This window comes from Astyanax mexicanus, chromosome 2, assembly GCF_023375975.1.
Source record: "Astyanax mexicanus isolate ESR-SI-001 chromosome 2, AstMex3_surface, whole genome shotgun sequence".
Taxonomy (NCBI): Eukaryota; Metazoa; Chordata; class Actinopteri; order Characiformes; family Acestrorhamphidae; genus Astyanax; species Astyanax mexicanus.
The window spans coordinates 70077806-70099120 of record NC_064409.1 but is presented as its reverse complement, the minus strand read 5'-3'; the positions used below and the strand labels follow the sequence as shown (position 1 = coordinate 70099120).

General features: G+C 35.4%; 1 protein-coding gene across 6 annotated transcripts in view; it reads left to right on the top strand.

The window, feature by feature from the left end:
* Positions 1-11503, top strand: part of cpeb4a (cytoplasmic polyadenylation element binding protein 4a) — a 39113-nt gene extending 27610 nt beyond the window's left edge. For 5 of the 6 annotated variants that reach the window (XM_049474885.1, XM_049474882.1, XM_049474884.1 and 2 more), the window contains 3 exons: positions 926-1638; positions 9541-9617; positions 9826-11503. In XM_049474885.1, the coding sequence (XP_049330842.1) occupies positions 926-1153 (228 nt within the window). In that variant the 3' untranslated portion in view covers positions 1154-1638; positions 9541-9617; positions 9826-11503. Of the gene's footprint in view, positions 1-925; positions 4345-9540; positions 9618-9825 lie in introns of those variants that run through there. The other variant, XM_007253575.4, reaches the window with a different exon arrangement.
* The last annotated feature ends 9812 nt before the right edge of the window (positions 11504-21315 follow it).

The following is a 21315-nucleotide window of genomic DNA, read 5'->3' as shown; positions in this document are numbered from 1 at the left end:
TTAGCAATGCTACATCAGCAGCAGTTTGAAAAGAGGCGGAGTCTGACTTTACATGTGTCAGAGGAGGCATGTGCTAGTCTTTACCCTCCTGGTGTGTTGGGGCATTACTAGTAATAGGGGTAGTCCTTTTTGGCTGTGTAAATGTGTGTAGAAAATGGGGAAAGAAAAAAATATATAAATAAAATGATAAAAATGAAATTTCCAAACACTACACTTCCAAACACTAATTTCTGCCCCACCCACTCCTCCCTAGATGCAAAGCTCACTTGGATCATCAGATTGACATACAGTGGCAAGCGACCGACAACAATACTTATTCTATAGCCTGTCTGTAATATGCTAATGGTAGCGCAGTGGTAATAAATTACTTAACTATGGTTAGTGAACCTTACTGAAGCTCAGTGATTACCTGTTCAGTAGAAAAATAGCCAGCTCGCATGTGTCCATGGCTGCTTTAGTAAACACGAGGTAACCGCATGGCCTCCATCCACATGGATGGTGTCGAAAGCTGTGCACCTCAGTCCAGCACAGTTTTGCAGCGCAGATATTTCCAGTTACAGCTGAATTCACGCTTTTAATCTCAGAAAAACAAACGCTCTTATTCACATCTTAAAAAGCTATTTAAATGCCTGATTAAAGGGCTGATTACTGTTGTTTTGCTGTTCTCCTCGGGTTTAAGTGCTTGACGTTGGCTCGACTCTTGATCGGTCCGGTCCATATTGTTTAAAATCACAATATTTATATATCATTGAAAAAAGAACATTTGCAATGTTATCACGCAGCTGTAGTTACTACAGGATATATAATCCTTGATGGTTCTTTGAATATTCATAATTTTCAGTCAGTCAATCATTTATATTTAATGATCTTTATAGATTAAATATATTTCTATTTTTTAAGCAGAACTTTAAATCTCTTTCTCCAGGTGGAAGTGAAGCCATATGTTCTGGACGACCAGCTGTGTGACGAGTGTCAGGGCACACGCTGTGGGGGGAAGTTCGCCCCTTTCTTCTGTGCCAACGTCACCTGTCTGCAGTACTACTGTGAATACTGCTGGGCAGCCATCCACTCGCGCGCCGGGCGGGAGTTCCACAAGCCCCTGGTGAAGGAGGGCGGAGACCGGCCGCGCCACATCTCCTTCCGCTGGAACTGACCGCGGGGGAGGCGCTGTGGGGCACAGCTGACTTAACTTGCATACATGCACTTTTCCTTTTTTTGCTAGTTCCTTTTTATTTCGATTTCAATTTTTTTTAAGTGAAAAGATTTAATTTATTCTAAGTTTTTAATTTTTTGCAGATGATTAATGATGATGACGATGACGATGATGTTAATGATGACGATGATAAAAGAAAACAGTATAATCCCAATTTCTTTTTTTTTTATTATTATTATTATTTTTTAATTTTGTTATAAATCTAAGTTGGTGCGCATGAAAAAAACTTGAATGCTTTAGATTTCTACATATGGATGTTTAGCCTGACTTGACTCTAAAAAAAAAAAAATTGCTGTTTTATTTTTATTGTACTACTGATGAGGCCTCACTTTTTTTCATTGTGTTGGGTCACCTTTAGGACGTGGACAGGATGCACTTGAAACTGGAGTGGACTACATCCAGAGAAAGAGGCAGGATCATTAAAGGTGTATGTTTCACTGTACTTGCAAATGGTGATGACTAGTTCTCAGACACTAAGCTCATGTAGTTGCATGACTAAAAAAAAAAATACACTGATGCAGGTCTATTTATTCGTTCTAGCAAAACATACGTGGACCTTACTAGCAGGAGACCAAATCTACTGTATAACTAACAAAATGCTGAACTTCTGATTGGCTGGTTTAGCGTTAATCGGGGTAGCGGGGTAGCCAGGCTGGGCTGAGATAAGCTTCCAGCCTTCCTTGGAGAGGTGGGTGATGGTACATACCTACACTTAAGAGTTAACGCTAACCGCTGCCATTTACATTCACGGAAAAGCAGAACAAAATCTGTAGAAATATATGCATTATATCTGTACTCACTGCTGTCACTTTGCGGTTAACTTTTTGTGGCCACTTCAACTAAAACAGTCCACTGGCCATGTGATCCTACTCCCTCTATACGCCTCCTGACCCTTCAAACTCGGAAGACGGTGGCCGTGGTGCGGTCAGTGCAGCAGTAAGGTTTTCTGTGACTTAACCAACTAACTCTCGTATTGCCTGATCCAAATTTGCAGACAGGCAAACCAAAGATAAGCCTTATAAGAGATATATTAATATCAAAAGTCTTGACCTCTGTGAAATCATGGAACTGATTGCTGTGGAAAGCAAAGAGAGGGAGAGTTGAGTGTTTTGCTTGATTTGGTTTGATTATTAAAACAAACAAACAAACAAAACAAAACAAACAAACAAACAAAAAAAAACAGCTGATAAGATTCCTTAAGAAATAACTGGTTATGGCAGTAACATTGCTCACTTGTCAGGGAATTTGTGCTAAAAAGCTAACTTAATATTGTAGTACTAATGAAGAATTACCACGTGTTGTACTGATTGATAGTATTTGATTGCATGACTTTTTTTCCAAGAGTTTTTGCCGTTCTGATCGAGCATTGTGGTAGCTGAGCACATTTCAAAGACTTTTCTGTAAGAGAGAAACAAATATTATTTTATACATGGTCTGCTGATTTTTGTACTGTGTTTTCTAGATGGTTATTTTGTCATTAACATAAACATATGCACTACTTTTTCTATATATTCTTTTTCAAAGTCATTATTTAGGCACATTTTCTTTTCTCACAAAATGGAAAGTCGTTTTGCGATACCTCATTTTTTTCACTTGTTGGGTATAGATTTTGTACCTTTGTTACAAAGAGACCTGGATATAAGGCAAACCTTAAGAAAAGTTAATATAATTTTCGATTAAGCTTTTTATATGCATAAATCTATATATATAATAGCGGAAATTTGAGGAGTAAATATTGAAGCGAGCATGCCGAGAACACCTTTAAGTGTGTGGCACTTAGTAGAATATCTAAATATTTAAATATCTAACATTTACTGAACTGTTCTCGATAACGTTGAGGATTCCTTCCCTTGTTGCTGACTGTAGGAATAAAATTACGATAGGATGCACCTTGTATCTCAATTAGGAATGTTCCATATAGTGAAATCTCAGTATGTATCAGTAAGTATAATCCTGAATGGCAGACAAGCTCATTTTTGCCAAGTATGCATGACCTAAGATAAAGATAATGATAATTTGATATGGGTCTTGGCTTACGTTTGCATTTTGTTATATTTTTTTTATGTAACTCCTTTCAAATCCTCCTTGTCTGACCCAACTACAGCTTCTATTTCTTGTATTTGAGAGATGGCCTGGCAGAAAACAGGCTATTTTCCGGCTACATTCAGAAAGACGTCTTCAGAAAGACTTTCAGTAAAACCGGTACACCCCGCACTGGTTCCGGGGCTTTGAGACTTGAATGTGATAATACTTGCAAAATAACCTCGAGTTATGTGCAATATTTATATTTTTATTTCTTCTCTCCAGAAACAATCTCTGCAGCAGTATAAATCTTCAGTTATATTTAACTATAACTCTCAGTTCAGTTTTAACCCAAATCACATCCCTCTTTATCACTCCTTTATTAGTCTTTATCAATCCATTATAGCCTTCCTTTTTGTGTTCTCTGAATTGTATACTAAAAATACCACTAATATGTGTAAAAAAAAAAAAACAAAGAAAAAAAAAGAAGAAAAGAAAAAAGGTTATTTTTACTTTTTGTGTATTCACATATTTTCCTACTTAATTTCATAATTTCATGCTACTGTGATTAAAATCATTGTAAATACTAAGTGAAAAAAAAGTGTATTGTTATTTTCGATTGGAATGTTAAACTTTGGTCAAACTTTGAACATGGCTATTATCGATTGTTAAAAAAAACGGTACACTGATTGATTGATAGTTTGAAGTTTTATTAATCACACTTGTGCTTCATGTCTACAGAAATAAGAAAAAAAAAATCAGAATATTCTGGGTGTAACTGCTAATTTAAATTGACATAGTTTATAATGGTATCAAAGGTTGTATTTATCAATAGATTTTTTTAATAAGAAGTATAATTTTTTGCTATGCCATTTATAAGTTTAGATTTTTTTTTATTATTATTATTATTTTCTATTTTACCACCGTATGGAAAACCGTTATGTACAAGAAAAACATCATTTTATAGTTGGGTTAGTCATAAATGTGCTGTTGTAGATCAAGTGCAATGTCTTAATTATTTGCAGCCGGCTATTTATAACAGTAGGCCTAATTTTTAAGTATTTGTATTGTGAAATGTTGAATGAATAAACTTAATAGCAAGCACTGTAGCCCTGGCTGTGTTGTTTTCTCATGTGAAAATAAACGGAACTGAAGATTGGGGCTTACTCCCATAAAAATAGCTTTTGAGTGTGTGTGTGTGTGTGTATGCGTGTGTGTGTGTGCGTGACCCAAATCCCACGAAGGCACAGGTAGCTAGTGGTTTCTAGCACAGTGGTTTACATAAGGTCAGGGCTATTTTTAGACTGTCTTATAGGGTGTGCTGCCTAAATGGAGCGGGATTGGGTATTGACACAAATACACCAGCAGCCTCAGGCCACACTTCATTAGCAACTGTTTCTGCCAGCATCCAATAAGCTATTATGCACCATGTGTATGAAACTAACCTTATGACCTCAACAGTGGTTTGTTTAATCACTAATACGTCATTAAACTCTGTATAATAAGTGAATTACAGGAGGATGTTTGGGCCAAACTTGGTAAAGAGATTAATTTGCTTTAAGAAAAATATAAATAAAAAACGCATGCATTAAAGTATCCAATTTAACCTCATATGTAAATGCATCAACATTGACACCACTATAGAATTTCCTTCATCCTTGACTCAGATTAAAGCAAAACATTGTAATTAATAGTATCAGTGTCCTGGAATGACCATCCCTGCAACGTATAATATATTCATTCTAAAAACCAGAGTGTTCTGGTAGGCTTTTGGATGTATATGATAAAAAAAAAAAATAATAATAAATAATTTATACATATATATATATATATATATATATATATATATATATATATATATATATATATATATATATATATATATATATATATATATATATATATATATACACTCAAACAATTTTACATAGCAATTTATTTACATCAACCTGCGTTAAGGTACTACATGTTTGGTGCAATTACACATTCTCACCAGAGAGGTCTCCAAATCCCAAAGTCTGTGTTTTTCTCAGATGTCCTCTGAGAAAATTACAGGCTGATTTACGTCCTTTTTTTTTTTGCTGAACTCCGTGGTCCTCCAGTAATTTTATTATCATGACACACATCTCTTGAGTTTCGTCTCCTCACGTTTAATAAAATAGCTTTTTGTCCACTGCTACGCACCATAATTACACTTTGGGCACACGTTTCCACAGAGATCCACATAACACAACAGAGAGTGGAAATGGAGGAGCTACTGAACATGATGTCATGTGACCGAGAAAGCCAAAAAAACTCACTGGTCCTCCTATTTTTTTAATTGCAGTCCAGATGCAACAGTTGTATCACTGAGTAGAAGTATGCAATATTTTTCACAGACACCCCCCTGAGAAACTAATCCCGTCTGGATAGGGTTTTAATCTTCACAGTTTAAAAGAAAGCTTGCTTTATTACCATCTTACACAATGCAGCAGGATGTCAGGGCTTAAACTCAGACTTTATTAAGCCTGACATCTGGGTGTGGCCAAAACTGATCATTTAAAGAATCTTAGACTTTTTTTTACTGATTTTTCTTTTCTTTTTTTGTCTAATAATTTACAACTATTTAATATGCCTTATACTATCAAAGTTACAGTTAGTGCTTTTGTGAGGGCACCTTTTGAGGCACTCTATAGTAGTGGTGTCACAGATGGCACTTCATAACGGCACCTGGCCTTTTCTATTGGAAGGGCAGAAGAGTAGATGGTAGATGGGCACTATAGACAGTCTTCATCTAGAGGGCACACCATTATAATTTATTGCAAGATCATTTTTCCCCACTAGTAGGGCAGCCATTAGGGCACTTTTGTCTCTCTTTTTTTCCACTCTAGAAGGCACTTTAGCAACCACAGGCACTGGGGGGGGAGTTAGAGTCTGACATTGGGCATGCATGGCACATGATGAGAAGTCACAAAAATTCCTCATAGACTCTCATAATAGAGACTCCCCATGCTGGTTTGTCTGAGCAGCAGGCCGTGTTTTAGGGAACCGCTGTAGTAGTGCAGTAATTGCAGGCTGTAAATGATGGACTACAGCAGGCCGTACGGATTGGTGCTTCACGCTTGGGTCAAAATCCTACCAGGCCTAGTTTCCCATCCAATGCAGTGACCATAAATCAGGACTGCCCAGGAGATCAGCTCCCTACACAAAGTTTAACCCCTAAAGTCTAATCTAACACAACTAATTCATCACATAAGAGCTCTGTATCTTAGAGTTAGGGCAGGATATTATTCCTACTGGATAGTAAGTTTCACACATTCTAGCAAGACTCCAGACAACAGCACATCCTGGTGGTGTTGGGAAGGAAATACTTTACACTAAATATCTGTGGACTCCCCTAACAATGAATGCATTCAACTGCTTCAAGTATCATCCATTGCTGACACAGATGTGCAAATGCACTGGCAAGCCATGTTAGCCTAAAATGACACCTGTGATACAAGCTGTACATTATTTTATTTTTTTTTACTTGTGCAAACTCAAAATGCAGAACTCCAGCTCAAGACCAGCTGCTCATCCATTAAAAAGTTTTACATCTTTAATCTGTACCTACACCTTTCTCCATCCTTATTACATAAAAATGTGTTTTTTTCTTGCATTCTTTATATTCTTGTTTTTTTTTTTTGTATATGTTCTTAATTATGAAGGACTAGATCTGACAAAACAAACAGAAATAAGTTAAAGAATAAAAGTAGAAACGAAGCAAGAAAAAACAGAAACGAAGAGCATAAAAAAACAAACAAATAAATATGATATTATATGATATAATAAATCAATTCATAAATTCAGTGTATACATTTTGGCAAATGTAAAATTGATGTTTTTTTTTTCTTGTATTCTTTATATTCCTGCCTTGTTTTGTTTTGTTCTTTTATTTATAAAGGACTGGGTATGACAACATAAAAAAAATAAGTTTAAGAATAAAAGTGAAAATCAAATGTTCTAATTTATAGAACTACATAAAAAAATAGGAATAAGTTAAAGAATAAAAGTGGAAATAAAAAAAAACAAAAACAAATAAAGAGCATAAAAAGACAAACAATCAAATAAATAAATAAATAATTATTAAAATTCAGTGTATAATTTTTAGCAAATTTTTTTTTTCTTGTGTTCTTAATATTTTTAAATGAATAAATTTAGTGCATACATTTTGGCAAATCTAAAATGTATGTTTTTCTTGTTTTTTTTTTAATATTCCTGTCTTGATTTGTATATGTTCTTATGTATAGAGGACTAGATCTGACAAAAAAGAGAAATAAGTAAATAAATATGGGACTTAAAAAAATACATTTATTTATAAATTCTGTGTATAAGTTACATTTTGGCAACTCTTTTTTTTTATTTCTGTTTTGTTTAGTATGAGGCTGAACCATATGAAGAATTAAAGTCACAACAGTAAGCAGAAACAAATATCCAAGATTTAAAAGTATTATCTAATTTAAAACACTAATGTAAGTAAACAGCAAACACTGTGTTGTTGCTGTATTGTGTTTACCACTGGCTGCACTAACCTCAGCTGCAGCTTCCTCAGGGCTAACCCTGTCTCTCTCTCTTTTCAGCTCCACTGTTTCGGCTTATTTGCTCGTATTCAGCTTGATTTTTCCACAAGTTTGGGTGAAAGATATTTCTCCTAAATGTCTAATAAAGAGAAATACGTTTATACGCCGCGTTTTGTCACTCAGTCTTCCCAAATAACCGAAAAAGTGAAGGAGAAGCTTGATTCTCCTTCAGAAAAAAAACTGAGAAAGCTGAAGATTAGCAGGGCTCTGTTTGGACTAGCAGACAGAAAAAGCCCAGAAATACCTCAGAATCTGTCCAGAAAGAGAAAACTGCAGGATGGGAAGAAGTCTGACGGGAAAATCAGTCAGAACAACGACAAAACAAAGAGAATAAGGCTCAGCAAGAGACAGCAAGGTCAGGAGATAGCTAGGCTAACGTTTACTAGCTAAACTAGCTAACAGAGCTAACAGCTAATTACCTTAACCCTTTCTGACCCTGCATCCTTTACAGTGGACATTGTGTATTTTCTTTTTTTTTATGTTTTGTTGCACATAACACTATTTTAGAATACATCAGAATAGACAATGAACAAGTTTATAAACAATTGAATCAGTAGCTCAGCCCCAATTGTTCACTGCACTGGAAAAAACAGTAAGTTAGTACTAGAACCATTGAGGCCATATTCAACAATTTTGTGTGATTTAGAACACTTTTACATTTTTTTTTACTGTTTAGGGATGGTTTCTGAAATATAAATTTCAATATGAGATATACAATATTACACACAGCTTTCCAATACAATTTAAATTATTATTTTTTTCCAATCATTGGAGATTCAGGTCTGAAAGGGTTAATAATGTGACCCAGTAACTGAGTTACAGAGCTCTGGATCAGTGTAAAAAGATCAGGAATTTATGATTAGATTTTGAGTAATATGATCAGTCAGATTGTCAGATTTATTTTACAGTGTATTTCTATACGGATTAATTATCTACCCAGTAATAAGCTAATGTTTACTAGTTATTAGTTCCTTTTTTGGGGTTAATTTAATGCTGGTTAGTTAAACTAGTTAACTAATCTTGCTTAACTAGTCTTTAGGTTTGGCAGATGGACTGCTTGGTTGCTTAGTTTTATCATTATTAAAAATAATAAAAAAAAATAATAAAAAAATTAAAATAGCATAATAGGTATAATAGTATAATAGGCATAACAGTATCACAGTATTATTATTATTATTATTATTATTATTATTATTATTATTATTATTATTATTATTTTTAGTAGTAGTAGTAATAGTAATACATTACATACAATACAATGTTTTAACTAATTTATTTATTTCTGTATTTTTTAACAATTAATTCTTAATCATTACACCTTAGTAATGTTTAAAAATGTCTTAACTCGTGTCAATTAATTATTAGTTGAGTCATTGCTGAAACAATTAATAATGTTTATTACTTTTGTAAATACGGTACTATTTTTTTACTCTTATTGTAAAGTGTTACCATGTGTTAACACAAATTGCCCTGAAACACCACTTCATGCACTGTATATATATGTAAAAGTAACATGGTATTATTCACATGTTCACATGTGAATTACTTACTTACTAAATAAGGTTTTCGGTTTCAAAATGCACCAGCACATTTGTAACTATCCAGATTTGAATATATATATATATATATATATATATATAAATTTAAATATCTGGTAGAAAATGTGTGCTCTAAGTTCATTAAATGTATCCTACACTGTATTTACAGGAATGTCCTGTACTGTCCAAGATGTCTTCAACTTTCCATCGGAAGAAAGTCCAAGTATGGAAGGTGCAGTTAGTAAGGTATATTATGCATCATATATCATTATTATTATATAATAATGCAACGAGACCCCTTTTAAATAGCAATAATCTTTTATTATTAATAATACTCAGACTTTGAATAACTCTTATGAGAAGTTGATAATATAGGTATCATGATAGGCCTTGCTGTACCTTTATTTATAAGAGTTTAGACTAGTCAAGTGATTTTTGCTTCTGGTTTCATCAGGACTCTGAAGTGAAGCAGAGTGTGCTGAAGACCATTTCCAAGATGCTGGAGGAGAACAAAGCCTTACGACAGCGAAAGCTCATTCTGAGTCAGGTGACCCCCAAGTCCCAGCATAGCATAGCATACAACGCTTCCACAAGCAGCACTGATGCATAATGGATGGTATATGTACACTTTTTTGTGTGTTTTCCTGTAAAACAGAGGTTCCCGTCCGATTGTCCTGGACAATGTAGCTATTTTTCCTCTACTTCCAACACACCTAAAACAACTGCATTCTTAAATAAATGGTAAAACTGCAGATTTATGGTTCTGTTTGCAAATTTCAGGGATTTAGGTTTTAAACAAGAATTCGGGTGTTGTTAATTTCAAGTTATTCATGTTATTGTGCATGTGCATTAGAACAGTTTTGCGTTCTGCAAGTTTGTTTAAGTAAACACTAGATGGTGCTATATTCAACAAATACACTTATAACACACAGCCACAAGACAGCCACAGGAGCAGCTTCTTGTGACTCAGGCCACAGCCACAGGTTACTGGATATTTTTTAAACTTTCCAAAGAAGTCTTATGAAACAGGAAAATTGATCTTTATAAAAGCACTGACATCACAGTGCATGCATTTTCTGACTAAATTTTAAAAACCTCCTTACAGCAAATTATAAAACTACAGCATGCACATGCTGATGGCACCAGAATTCCGATTTGTGTGCATAAACAAATGTAAATACTGTTCTATTACAAATGTTTTAGATTTAGAATCTGTAATTTTGTGACTTCCATAGTACATTATATAGGGAGTACTGTGTAATTTGGGATAGAAGTTTTGCCGTTTTACAGAGATTTACAAGCATTTTATCTTCTGTGTGGATGAAATTATACAGCTTTGGAAAAAAAAGAGACCACTTAAATAATATGAGTTTCTTTGATTTTAGCAAAATTGAAAACCTCTGGAATATAATCAAAAGGAAGATGGATGATCACAAGCCATCAAACCAAACTAAACTGCTTGTATTTTTGCACCAGGAGTAAAGGCATAAAGTTATTCAAAAGCAGTGTGTAAGACTGGTGGAGGAGAACATGCCAAGATGCATAAAAAAACTGTGATTAAAAACCAGGGTTATTCCACCAAATATTGATTTCTGAACTCTTAAAACTTTATGAATATGAGCCAAGATTTGAAAGCTCTGCACCTTTGTTGTTATTTCAGCCATTTCTCATTTTCTGCAAATAAATGCTCTAAATGACAATATTTTTATTTGGAATTTGGGAGAAATGTTGTCTGTAGTTTATAGAATAAAACAACAATGTTCATTTTACTCAAACACATACCTATAAATAGCAAAATCAGAGAAACTGATTCAGAAACTGAAGTGGTCTCTTAATATTATCCAGAGCTGCATATTAGAATGGAATTTGGGAATATGACTGTTTTATTTCATATTTTGATTGGTTCTCACAGCAGATTGTAACAGCTGGCTTATAGCATTGCAAAATTTACACTTGAACTAGAAAGAGTGTTTTTCAGACAGTTATTTATGCTGTTGTCCATGTTTATCATTTCATTATATTTTTAATATTTTTATGTTTTCATATATTTTCATATGTTTCTCATTTTTACTTGTTTGAAACTTGTTCTTTAGTTCTGTTAGTTTGTGCAATAAACACTAGATGGTGCCGTATTCACAAAACTCAGTTGTGTGTTTGCAATGAGGGAATAATCCTCAGTGTGTTTATTTAGTAGAGTAGCAGACTGATGCAGATTTAGAGTGACAGGTATTTAGGATCTAATAAGCGTAGGATTAAGGGCATTATGTGAGCTTTATTTGTTGACTTTATGCAGGTTTGCAAAGATGTTCATGACACTGTGAACACATGTTCACTGCATTTTCCTTTCATACACTCCCTGTTTTTCTTTTGTAATGTTAGTTAGGGAAAACTTTTAGGATTGCACCAGGTTGTTTTTATTTATTCGTTTCCATTCCATTTTGTTTGAGCATTTGTCTGTGTGTTTTGGATGATTACAGACATTAAGACATGTACTTTGCTTCCTTTAATCATTTGGGTACAGCTTTGATTAATGGGATTCATTACTGCTTTTGCAGTCCGGGTTTATTATGGTCAAAGAAATGTCAAGTAATTAGTGTTCTTAAAAGAACAGTCCTTTTTAAACACTAGGCTAAGCTGTCGAACTTATAAAAGCTTTTTTTTAAAGAGATATACAGCAAAAATTAAGAGACCACTTCAGTTTCTGAATCGGTTTCTCTGATTTTGCTATTTATATGTAACTGTTTGAGCAAAATGAACCTTATTGTTTTATTCTATAAACTACCGACAACATTCTCCCAAATTCCAAATAAAAATATTGTCATTTAGAGCATTTAATTGCAGAAAATAAGAAATGGCTGAAATAACTAAAAAAAATGCAGAGCTTTCAGACCTCAAATAATGCAAAGACAAACAAACAAGTTCATACTCATAAAGTTTTAAGAGTTCAGAAATCAATATTTGGTGGAGTAACCCTTTTTTAACAGTTTTCATCCATCTTGGCATGTTCTCCTCCACCAGTCTTACACACTGCTTTTGGATAACTTTATGCCTTTACTCCTGGTGCAAAAAATCAAGCAGTTCAGTTTGGTTTGATGGCTTGTGATCATCATCTTCCTCTTGATTATATTCCAGAGGTTTTCAATTTGGTAAAATCAAAGAAACTCATACTTTTAAGATTTTTCCAGAGCTGTATTTGTGAGCTGTAAAGGTTTAAAGAAGCTGATATAAAGATCCCTTGCCAAGTTTTAGGTTGTTTACACTCACAGCTACTATACAGAAATGATTCTTAATGAAAACAAAAGTGGTTCTTGTAAGGTTGAGCTCAGAGAACACAATCTAAATTGTTCTCTGTGTGCTACCAGGGAAGTCATAAAGGGAGAAATATTTTATATGTGCATCAAATAAATACATTGTAAATATATGGGCAAATAAACAGAGCAAACAACTAAAACAGTAAAACAATCCCATTACTCTAGAGCCAAAAAGGTCCAAGAAGTGTACTTATGCACTTCAATTCCCAACCAAACACCACAGACAGCTTGCCTATATTAAGTAATTACACACCAATTGTGATAATTGAAGCCATTACAGCTCCATTTTTTAAAGAAAATATTTTCAGGACTTTCTGTGCGTAATCAGACACTGATTCTCGGAGCTTCTTCACCCCAGGTCTGCTCTTTTCATTCTGACGAGAGACAGGACAGGTCTTTGTAAATATAATGTAAGTTTTTTTTTTACAATTTATTTCCATAGAGGAACAGAAAAGATTAACTTTAGCATTACATTTTAAGTTAAGTTATAATTAAGATGATTCCGATTGGTGAAAAAAGTCATTCTGTTCTCCTTCTGCATTGATAGAACTCTAAAAGTGTTCAGAGATGTAAAAGAGCTTCAAAATAAATCAAGATGCATGATAACTGTGATTAGAAATCAGGGTTATTCCACCAAATATTGATTTCTGAATTCTTAAAACTTTTGTTATTTCAGCCATTTCTCATTTTCTGCAAATAAATGCTCTAAATGACAATATTTTTATTTGGAATTTGGGAGAAATGTTGTCCTTAGTTTATAGAATATACCTATAAAAAGCAAAATCAGAGAAACTGATTAAGAAACTGATATGATCTCTTATTTTTTTCTAGAGCTGTATAACGGGAAATGAGAACAGTGTGATTTTATTATTATTATTATTTTTTTTTTTTGCTAAACACAGCAAAAAAGTAGTACCCTGATGTGATAATTAGGGGTGGGTGATATGGCACGATATTTCAGGGTATAATATCGTTCATGATCTTCAAAACTGTTGGCGATATTATTGCATACGATATGCCACTCAGTGTAGCTTCTTACTAGTTACTACACTACTAGTTCATATAGTCTTACTCAGAGCAGTTGGCTTCTCCTCAGACCTCTTTTCATCCAGGTTGTGGCCTGAACTGGACATTACAGGCTCTCTTTGATGACTGGGGCTGTTTCTACCACTGTGGCGTGTTTCTGTGTGGTGTCTGTGTGGTGTTTATATGTAGCTGTACTTATGTAAAGTGAGGTTTGGAGTCTCAGGAGGCTTGTCATGAAAACTCTTCTAGGCCGAGATCGCTTATGAGAGGATCAGTGCGGACGGTTGTTGTGCTTGAGGGCTTTTTTCTGGGGAAGCTTTGACGTGTCTAATGTTCCTTTGATTATGCTTGTTCAGTCCAGTGTGCTTGCAGGCTGGATCTTAAGGGGAATTGTACTGTGTCTTAGGCTTTAAAAAAAGATCTGCACAATATAGTAATTAAAAGACACAAAAAAACATAATTAAAACACAAAGGGTTTTTTATTAAAATGCACAAAGTTAGAGTGGTTCTCACGGTGCTATTGAAAGGAACGAAACAATAATAGAGCTTAATGCCTCTGAAAGCTAAATTGCAGAATATAAGATGTGAAATAGTTACAAATATGCTGCCTAATGCCTTTAAACTTCATGACAGTTTCATGACAACTTATCAGAAAAATGACTATGGAAAAAACTCAGGTTGATGTGAGTAAATCGTAAAATAAAAAATCATATTTCTAATTTGCAATCGTTCTGTAATTTAACAAAGTATGTGACAAACTTCAAACTTCTAGAAATAGCTTTTTGTAAAGATGGACTCATTTTACAGATGAATACAGATCTTTGTTTTTAATTTATTTTTCTACAAAATTCTCTATATTACTGCAAAGATAAAGGGTGAAAGGGTGTGTTTATAAGCACTTAATAATCTGATCATCATTGTATTTCTGCATTACTCAGTGGTAATGTAAACAGCATTCTTTGATTTCTTAGAACTTCTTAGATTAATGTACAGAATTGTCAGTAATCTGACCAACACATGTACAAGAGCTCAGGTAATTGGACAATTCGCATAATCAGATTTTTTCTACGTAAACAACCAATAAACTTATAAAATTTAAAAAGGTTGGGCAAGCAGGAATCAGCAATGGTTTTTAGTTTGTATTCTGTTTATTGTTGATGTAAAAGTTTTAATAGCTGCCAACTGGCACAGGCTAGGGTTGCCAAGATAGCAATGAACGTCTGATTGTTGACGTCTGTCTAGGTTGTATTCAGTCAGTGGCGCAACTGTGTTTTCCATTGCCAAAATACACCAACAACACACCAGAAATGTACCTCACTTCCACACCTCACTTTGAGACCACCACACGCATTGGCGTAGATAACTCAGAAGTTATATTTCTAAGATATAGATGTAGATATAGATATATTTCTAAACTCAACCACTATTTAAATGATGCAAGTGGAAGTCATGAATATAGACTGTTATAGACTGGCTAGGATAGGATGCCTTAATAATGCTGTAGAGTATTTACTTCTGAGAGTCAGAGCTATTTGGGATGAAATATTCCATTTCCAAAGTTTTACAGGCATACAAAAAAATCCTTAAACCACAGTGTCAGGAAAATGTCACATAAAGCATCACCACCTGTGTTATGATAAACAACCAATAAACTCACAAAATACGACATGATGCAGACATCATGTAAATCCAAAACTTCATGCTTCGGCTTTTTTAAACATATTCCTGCTGAGAGTATACATGCACTGAGAAACTTAATTACTGAGCTAAAATCCAGATTTATCGAGCAGATTTTTAGATCTTACACTGATCTAATAAAAGAATGTAAAAACAACTGAAGCAACTGAGATCACCAGTACAGCAGTGCAGCAGTAGGATCAGGTATATTGTATTGTAGTTTAGGTATATTTTTAGGTACAGTATATGGTATATGGTACTACAGGGCTTGAACAATAAAACTGAAACACCTGTCATTTTAGTGTGGGAGGTTTCATGGCTAAATTGGAGCAGCCTGGTGACCAATCTTCAATAATTGCACATTGCACCAGTAAGAGCAGAGTGTGAAGGTTCAATTAGCAGGGTAAGAGCACAGTTCTGCTCAAAATATTGCAATGCACACAACATTATGGGTGACATACCAGAGTTCAAAAGAGGACATATTGTTGGTGCACGTCTTGCTGGAGCATCTGTGACCAAGACAGCAAGTCTTTGTGATGTATGAAGAGCCACGGTAATGATCCAGGGTAATGTCAGCATACCACCAAGAAGGACAAACCACATCCAACAGGATTAACTGTGGACGCTGTAAGAGGAAGCTGTCTGAAAGGGATGTTTGGGTGCTAACCCGGATTGTATCCAAAATACATAAAACCACGGCTGATCAAATCACCTCAACTCTCCTGTTTCAACCAGAACTGTCCATCAGGACAATAAATTATTGTGGTCTAAAACCAGGTGTTTCAGTTTCATTGTCCAACCCCTGTAGGTATAGGTAAATCACCTATATCCACTTTTACTACATATTTAGAGTTTAATCACTTTACATTTTCTTCATAATTATTTTTTACGTGCTTATTTATTTATGATTAATTATTTTATGAAATGAATGTTCCTGGTTCTGGAAGCTACTTTTTTTGGTGGAAATGTGGTGAAACTGTTTTAAAATTAGGTTCGCAAACCAGAACGGTGCCGGTTCCACATCAGTGGAAAAGTGCCACAATTCTGCTGTTCTGCCTTCAATTCTAAAAACTTTCCACTGCTTTCTGTAATAAATACATAACACAGTACTGTACTTTTACTTTCAGTACTTCACTACTACTTTTTTACAATAAACTACTTACAAAAAAACTAAGTATAAAAAATGTTAAATACTTTAGTACTTCTACTTAAATGTGCAGCAGTATACCGGTAATCAAGTATAGTTTAGGTAAATAAACATTAGCTTTGATTTTGAAGTCAGAATTTTTTCCATGTTTATTAAAAGTCATATACAGTGTTCATGATTCCCTCAGGGATTCCTGATCTTGCTCAGAGCGTAAAACATGAAGTTGGTCACAGACTATGTTTATCTGTGGCTTTAAGTAAAGAGGGATCAGATGAAACACACAGCTCCATAGCGGTTAAGGTAGAAAGGTCTTAATCAAGTTGTCAAGTCAATACTTCATAATGGAGTAATATATTTGCGGCGCTTGATTATGCTCAGCGGCTCTTTTGGCTGTTGGGGCCTCTGTCTTGGGCGCCTGGCTGATTAGATGTTGTGGTGAACGTTTTTATGTGCTCTTCTTTTTCTTAAAGAAATTAACTTTAGTTCAGTGCACTTCTTCAGTCTGCTTAATCTGTTTAATCTCCTTTGTTTTCTTCATTCGTTTTCTTTCTTTGTTTGGCTATTATGGAGTAAAGGACACTCAACCTCTACTACAGTCAGAATGCTACAAACTGCTGTTTGTCAGAAGATATTAAGATGTTGGTTAAAAGAAGATGTTGGTTAAAAGAAAACTCTTAAAGAGGATTATTTACTTACTGACTGACAAACTTTAAAGTTTCAAATTTGTGTTTGTCACAAACTGACATGGTTTGTGGTTTTTTTTTTCTTTAGATATACAGTCATATCCGTGTGTTTGTCTGGGCAAAAACCTTTGACAAACTTTTGACGTTATTTAAGAGCCCTAAAAATAACATGTGTGCACCATCAGCAGCCAGAGTCAGAGAAAGAGCACAATTTACCATGCTCTCTCTGGGTGGATGTGACACTGTGACACTGGCCTTGACAGATGTCCGTTAGCTGAGGTATTGGAGCTGGTGATCCAGTGCTGGGGTGGAAACTGGATCAGTCATACTATTAGCCACCAAAATCCATGAGTTAATGTTTGTTGCTTGGCACATTTCTCATTCTCATTTTTCTGTAAATGTTGAGTACATCATTAAAGATAGGTGGGAGACTGTGGTAGCTGCCAGTGTAGAGCTGGCATCGTCTTTACTGCAGTTCTACCAGCAAACAGGATACATTTATTCTGACTAGACGGTGTCAAAGATGAGTCATCATTTAAAAGTAACAGCCTTAGACGAGATGTTGTGTCTCTATTAATAAGATCTGAGACACAGGAAGACACCAGTTTACAACTCTAGAATATGATCAGTAAATGTATTTGCCAATTTAACCATTAAAATTTACAATAAAAGAGAAGAAGTAACTTGCAAATTTCATTAAATAAAGTACATAAAATACAGTACATTTGGACAAGTCAGCTTCATTTTGGAATAAGATGATGTGGACTGATGAAACTAAAATTGAGTTATTTGGAGGACAGTATGCATGGTAGAAAAAGATCACAGCATTCCAAGACAAACACTTTACTGCTCCCACAGTAAAATTTGGTGGTGGTTCCATCATGCTGTGGTGCTGTTTGGTCAGCGCAGGTACTGGGAATCTTGTTAAAGTTGAGGATTGCACGGATTTCAGTCAATATCAGCAGATTCTTGAGAAAAATGTTCAAGAATCAGTGAGAAAGTTGAAGTTGCGCCGGGGCTGGATACTTCAGCAAGACAACGACCCTAAACACTAAACAGTGCTGAAAATCTACTAAAGTATTTATGCAGAGGAACAAGTACAACATTCTGGAATTTTCATCTCAGTCCTCAGACCTGAATATTATTAAAAATCTGTGGTGTGATTTAAAGCAGGCTGTTTATGATCAGAAACCATCAAACCTGACTGAAGTGGAGATGTTTTGTTTTGTAAAGAAGAATGATCCAAAATACCTTCAACCAGAAGCCAGACTCTCATTGGAAGCTAAAGGAAGAGTTTAGAGGCTGTTTTTTCTGCAAAAGGAGGATCTACTAAATATTGATGGATTTTTTCTGTTGGGGTGCCCAAAAAAATTCACCTGACTAGTTTAGTTTAAACAATTATTGCTCACTTTCTGTAAATCCTATAAATTTCTTTTCTCTTCACAAATATCACTGTGTTCGTCTGCTATATGATATATTTAGCTGAAATTGCTGATCCGAGAACTAATGATTTATAAGAAAACTCAGGGGTGAGTTTTCTTATAAGGGTGCCCAAACTTTGTCATACCATTGCACTGTTACAAATATGCTTCTATATAGAATTATGTGCATTGCTCAAAAAAACTTTTTTTTTTTTAAGTGCTGGAAAGTGATATTAATATAGGCCACTATAGACATCTAAAATCTGAAAAATCTGCTTCTATTTCTTTAATGTGTTGTGTCCCATGACTTTTGTCATGTCCCAGGGAGGCTACAGAACACTATACTGATCTGCTGAATATGCATATGTAGTCTCCTGCATTGAATGTGATTATAATTGACATAACTTGCCATAAGAATGCTAACTAGTGTTCGGCCCAAGCACACTCACAAGATAACACCTCACATCTTACACAGTTGTGGACATTCCCATGCTGCCCATTAATTTAACACTTTATGATCATGATGATTACATACAGCTATGCCATGACTTATGCCATAACAGTGTATGTATGGCCTAGGTTAACTATAGATGGGAAAAATACACCATATGCTCTTTAATATTTAATGTTTAGAATTTCTTAATCTTTTAAAAGCATGAAATGTATTTTTTTAACACTCTAAATAAAGGTCTTGAGACCTTGAGACGTTAATCTATTTAAACAATCCCTTTTCAATTGGAAATTCCTTGAATTAGATGTAAAGTGATGGGAATGTTGGGACTGCTATTCTGGAGATTAGCCTACACTCTTGATCTGGTTCACTAATGGTAGCAGCTCTTTGATGGGGTTTATATGTGTTTTATATTCCACCAGAGCGTACAGTGAAGATGGGCTGATGATGTGTGGCAAGTTTGGGAAGTTAAAGCTTGAAAATGGAGCGAGTAATTATATCCCGGGATTAATATCAACACAGGTTCTAAACGCTGAGTCAGAGCTGGCCCCAGAACAGCTCCTCAAAAAAAAAAAAAAAGATCTTCAAAAAGTGCAGCAGACGAGCTAGCCTAGAGCTGGAGGCCGCCAAAAAAGAGAAAACACACCGCTGCTTAGTCTTCTGTGACCACACCACATTATTAAGACCATGTCATTTTGATATAGACGCCAGTGCCGAATTAAGCTGTAATTATTTTCACCGCTGGGCTCATTTAAGGTCATCTGTTGAAACGTGCAAAGCAAATAGAGCCACACCTTGCCTTTAATTGCAGGAATACGACTCCCGAGCCACAAGCCACCTCTGCTCAATATAATCTTCGTAATGGTGGGTAGAGAAACAGGAAAAACACAAACGGCAATTATCCCTGCAGGGATAAGACAGTCAAATTGGGCCACACTGCGTCAATGTACAGCTTCTCCAGGCCGTTCCTCGCTGGAGCCAGTTATATAGCTGATTTCTTCCTTTTCTTTACATGCGTTATAGTTTATTTCTCTTAGACACGGGAAGCTTGCAGATGCTGTTAAGCAGAATAATTGTTCTTAAGCCGGTTTATTTGCTCTCTGCTCTAACAAAGAGCTCAGTATTCTTGCATTTTACCCGATCCTACAGCTTTTTAGTCAACTTGAAAGATGACCGATAAATTTTAAGGTTGTTGGATTGAAATTCGGGCGGTTGCTCTTACTCACAGCATTTTAGTTAAAAAAAAAAAAAGGTTCAGCTTTGTGTTTTTTGGCTGCTGTGTTTAACCAGCATTGTGCAGTGAAATCCTGCAGAGCTTTTAAGGTGATGTAATGGAACAGTGGAAACCTCAGCGAAGTGCCATCGTTAATCATTTTTTCCATCAGAGACGTCTGAGTGAGAACAGTAAGTGATGGCCAGCAGGAATCTCTCCACCCTCTTCTGTTAAGAAACATCATTGGGCTCTTGAGTCTGTCCTCCAGAAGAGATGAATTACTATGGGCCCTATTTTAGTGATCTATAGCGCATTGTTCAATTGCGGATCACGCTGCTGAATTTAGGGCGTGTTCGTCTGTCTTTGGTATCATGATAGCGCAAAAAATTAGTCTTGCTCGAAACGCGCAAAAGTGTGCCAGTTGTTATTCTCTTTAAAGCTCCACTAGGTAGGATTGAGATTTTGTGCTCGTGGGCTCCCCCTACAGTTGCAGAGTGTAATAAAATTTTCAGGCGGATTAGTTTCTCTTTCTTGTTTTCTGGCTTTCACAGACATATTCGGTCTCTTTCCAGCTTCTGCCAGAGTGTCTGTATGTTAGTTCGTAAAGAATGAACCAGTAGTCTTGTAGAACTGTTAGAACTAAAGGTCGGAAAGCAGGTCGCAGTTCTCGCGTGCGTTGGTCGCGGCGGCCTCGGAAAACTTACAGAGTCTGGTTTGAGCTCAGAGGAGCTCTGGCACAGACACGAGAGCACCGCTATTCCTCCTACTACACCTCAATGCAGAGCTGCAGTGAGTTTCAAGCTGTAATTATACTTCTTTAAAAAGATCAAATATCAAGGAAATGCTACCTAGTGCTGCTTTAAGAGGCAGCTGTGCTCTGACTTTGGCGCGTTCATATCTTAACAGCACAGCTCTCTGCGCATCTCAGCAGAGGATACTGACTATGCCAACAGCTCATTTAAGGGAACAGCAATGATATTTCATTCTTTGTTCTGTTTAGTGTAGAATTTAAAGT